This window comes from Eimeria mitis, genomic scaffold (genome assembly GCF_000499745.2).
Source record: "Eimeria mitis Houghton genomic scaffold, Emh_scaff246, whole genome shotgun sequence".
Taxonomy (NCBI): Eukaryota; Apicomplexa; class Conoidasida; order Eucoccidiorida; family Eimeriidae; genus Eimeria; species Eimeria mitis.
The window spans coordinates 7,924-12,193 of record NW_013570797.1 but is presented as its reverse complement, the minus strand read 5'-3'; the positions used below and the strand labels follow the sequence as shown (position 1 = coordinate 12,193).

The window sequence follows — 4,270 nt, the reverse complement described above, 5'->3', positions numbered from 1 at the left end:
TATCTGATACGAGAAGGGCGCCAAAACATGTACGTCGTCTTTGAAATAGGTGGGTGCATAAGCCTCTTAAGAAACAGAGCACAGCGGCAACTGAAAGAAACACAGCGGATCCTGGGTGGTTCGCGTTGACAGGGCGATGGGGACGCTTGAACGAATTTGTATTAACTTGAATGGACGGGTAAAATATAAAATGAGAATAATTTCCTGGCAGCCATTGCATGCAGGCTGCCAAACTTCACAGTAGAATGCCTGCCGCAGTGCGAGGTACTACATTGATGGCAGCGAGCTACTTTATGAAGAGAAACGAAAGGAGCAAAACGCATCTAAACAACGAATGTGAGATAGTAAGTGGGTAAAATGAGTGTCTGATGGTGGCTACATCCTGCGGGCGCAGTTGCAAGGCCCATGCTTAGGAGTGGCATCGACCCTGCANTGTCTGATGGTGGCTACATCCTGCGGGCGCAGTTGCAAGGCCCATGCTTAGGAGTGGCATCGACCCTGCAGCCGGCAGCGCCTGTGTGAGCGCAGCTCTGCGAGGAGGAATCCGCAATACCTCTTTAGTACTGAACAGGGTCCCTTCTTATCTTAAAAAACGCGTCAATTATTTTAGTGATGGACCTCGATATATTATTCTTGTGATTTGGAAAGAGCACTGAAGTCAGCATGTTGAAAACTCTTCCAGAGTCGCCAAACTGGGACAGCCGGCTGCCCTCCACGAAACTTGCAAACAATTTAGACAGCGGATCGGGCAAATACCGTTATGACTTGCTACAAATTAATTAAACAGAGGGGTTTTCAAGGCACATTCATCTTTTAAACGTTACTTCCTGAAGCTCTGGGGGCCAATAGATGCCTGCCTGCCATCAATTCCATTTGCTGTGGTGTGCTTGGTGTGCTGCATGGTCGTAGCGTGTGGGTTGCTCCTGTGTCATATACTCTTGAACTCTATATACCTATGAAAGAAAGGTCTCACACAAGTGGATTTCTGTACTTCGTTGCTGGGAACTACATGTACCAACACATGATCGAAACTCCGGTGTCTCCAAGCAATATATGTAGCATGGCCTGCGTTCTGTAAGTACATTCAGATGTAAAGAATGCACCAAAGGAAGCTTCCTTGAAGCTTCCTTTTGTGCACACGTGTGACTGGCTTGTGTTAGCAGCAGCAGCGAGGCGCTCTGCAGCCCCACTTCAGGCTGCCTCGTCGCCGCAACACCCAGGCCCTGAGCTCAACGCCCAAGAGGCCTGGGAAGGGGGGGAAGGATGTCAGCTGGTTTGGGAGACTATTGCTTTAAGTGTTCACGTACATTGCAGCTCGCTTCTGTCATTTATTAAGGCCAGAGAGCTAGCGTTGTTATATACGTAGTTGCATCCGGGCCTGCATTCGCTGGACCACACGGAACAAACTCTGGCTCAACGCAAACATAAATGCGCCAAGAAGGGATACACATAACGAGTAGTGGGCTCGTTTTTCTATGAAGTAGGGTTCTACCCCCCTCGCGCACCGCGGCTTGTCATATAAGGCCAAACGGAGAAATATTTGTTTCAAGGACTGCTGGGTGCGCGCCCCTCTGTTGGGCATGCACCCCACAGAAGTGTCGACTGCAAAACTTCTGTCAACTTCGTAGCTGAAACAGCAGCTGTAAATGGATCGTACAGCGCAAATGTGAACCATTGTCGCACGAATTACGTGGCGTAGTGCACAAGAAAAAATAAAAGCTGCTGACAGACTATAAAAGAGATAATGCGCGCATCGCCAGATCATCATTTGGTACGCATTGCTTTACCAGCGTTCGCATTTGTTCTCTTTTACTATCCAATCGGTCTTGGAAGTGTTTGGCATTTTCTTCTTGCTTCCTTACATCCGCCAGCTCTTCTTCGTTCTCCCAGATTTCCGCAATTCTGCCCACGTCTCGTTCTTTTGCGTAGTTCATAGTGCTATCATTGGTAGCTGTGACGTCTTCATGTAAAATGATGATCTAGTTGACGTAAAGTAACGAAACCCAGACACCAGTATCACCGTAGCAGCAGCGACTGCAGCCTTAGCCGCTCGAGCCTGCCTTCCCCGGGACCTCCAAGAAAAGCGTTCTACGTTTCTGAGCATCTTATTCGTTGTTTTCTGTGACATCCAGGCCGAGTTATGTTCCTCCTACCAGCTCGTGCGGGTCCAACGCCTTTGAAGGCCAATCACCTGCGTCGTGCCGCAGAGACCCCATTATTTAATACAAGAAGGGATAAAGGGCCTTANTGAAGGCCAATCACCTGCGTCGTGCCGCAGAGACCCCATTATTTAATACAAGAAGGGATAAAGGGCCTTACAGTTTATAGTCGCCTTCCACTGCTCTGGTGCGTATATAAAAGGAAACAGCGCAGAATGGCCGCTTCAGGGACGCAAGGTATCTGAGCGAGGCAGTTGTGACGCTTGGGCGAATTTGTGCTGAAATGAGTGTAGCCACTGCATACAGGCTGCCAAACTTAAGCGTAGAATGCCTGCTCCAGTGTCAGGAACTGCATTGACGCCAGCGAACTGCCTTGGCAAGCAGAATGAAGGGACTGAAACACTACCAAAGACTAAATGAGATATAGCTAGCGGAGAAGATCAGTGTGTGGTGGCGGTTGGAGCCTGCGAGCTCAGCTGCGAGGCTCGTGTTTTGAGTGGCATCGACCCTGGGAACGGCAACACTGTCAACGCATCGGGTGCAAGGAAGAATCGCCAGTTCCTGTGTGGTACTGAAGAGAACTCCAGGCTATATTGGAAACATGAGTTAGGTATTTCTTTGATGGGTATGTAGATCTTGGGTGTGTTTTTGGGGGCGCTATTTGAAATCCACTGAAGTTAGCTGCTCGTAGAGGCGTCCTCACTGGGCTTGGCTTGTTGACGACCTACCATTAACACAATGCAGAATGCAGCTCGGGGGCAACGACCGCGGGCGATTTGCCGCGAAATCATTGAATGGATCGGCTTGAAGTACAAATACAATTGTGAAGGTGGAAGGATGAGTGTCCGATNCGCGAAATCATTGAATGGATCGGCTTGAAGTACAAATACAATTGTGAAGGTGGAAGGATGAGTGTCCGATTGTGGATAGTGCCTGGGGGCTCAGCTGCGGGGCCTTTTTTTCGTACTAGCATCGATCCTGCAACCGTGAGAGGGCCTCTGTCAAAGCAACAGTGCGAGGAGCAACCCCGAGTCCCTTTTTGATATTGTAGAGATATCCTGCCTGTTTTAGACAGATGTTTTGGCTATTTCCGTGTTGTCACTGCATATCTTAGGCTTGCCTGTTTGGTGTGTTGTTTGAAGTCCACTGAAGTTAGCCGTTATCTGAGGCTTACTTCGTTGCCAAGCTACTTAGGCCCCCGCCCCCCATGAAATTTGCACACAGTCGAGAGTGCGGGCTGGCTAAGGACCTTTCTTAGTCGCCACAAATTAGTTGAAAGGAGGGGCCTTCAATAAAAATATACGGTTCAAAGGTGGTTTGTCGAAATTCCGGGGATACTGTGGCGTTTGTTTGTCCTCAGAATATTTTCACCAGGTCATTCAGTGTGCTTTTTGAGCAGCATTGCCGTAACGCAGCAAATGTTCCTGATCGTTCATCGCCCCAGGTATATAGCTCCGAAAAGAAATGCGCACACGATGGACTCCCATATTCTGTAAGTAGAATCCACGTGTGCGAATGTTGTTCAAACTGCGAATCGCCACCATTATACATAGTTTTGTCTGGATTTGCATTCCATTGATCATCCTGAACACACTAGGGCGCAGCGCGAATGACCACGTTCGGAGAAGGGATACGCACAACAGGTAATGCGTTCGCTTTTCTCCGAAGTACTGTTTCATTTCCACTCTGCGCTTCGATTTGTCATGAGGCCAAATGGAGAAGGCTTGCTTCAGTGCTTGTTGCGTGCGCGCCTTCTGTTGGGCAAACATCCCAAAATAAACGGGTTAAATACAAGACTGCCCTCAAGTTCGTAGGCGCAGCAGCAACTGTAACGGGATCGGACACGACGGATGCGGACTCATGGCGCAGTGAAAGTGGCATCACTTGGCACAGTGCACACAAATAAAAGCATCTGACAGACTATAAAAGGAATAATGCACTCATCACCAAATCGTCCTTCGGTATCCCTTTCTTCAGCAGCAGTCGCATTTGCTCCCTCTTAGTCTTCAGCCGGTTTTGGATCTTGTTCGCATTTTCTTTTTCTTGCTGCTCTGCAGCCAACAGTACCCCTTTGTCCGTCCAATTGTTTGCAATTCGGCTCAGCTTTTGTG

General features: G+C 48.8%; 1 protein-coding gene across 1 annotated transcript in view; it reads right to left on the bottom strand.

The window, feature by feature from the left end:
• Positions 1–4,079: 4,079 nt before the first annotated feature.
• The window catches only part of EMH_0005180 (uncharacterized protein), a gene marked incomplete at both ends in the record, with an annotated part of 1,200 nt that continues 1,009 nt past the window's right edge, over positions 4,080–4,270 (bottom strand). Inside the window, one exon of the mRNA XM_013497080.1 lies at positions 4,080–4,270. Coding sequence (XP_013352534.1) covers positions 4,080–4,270 — 191 coding nt within the window.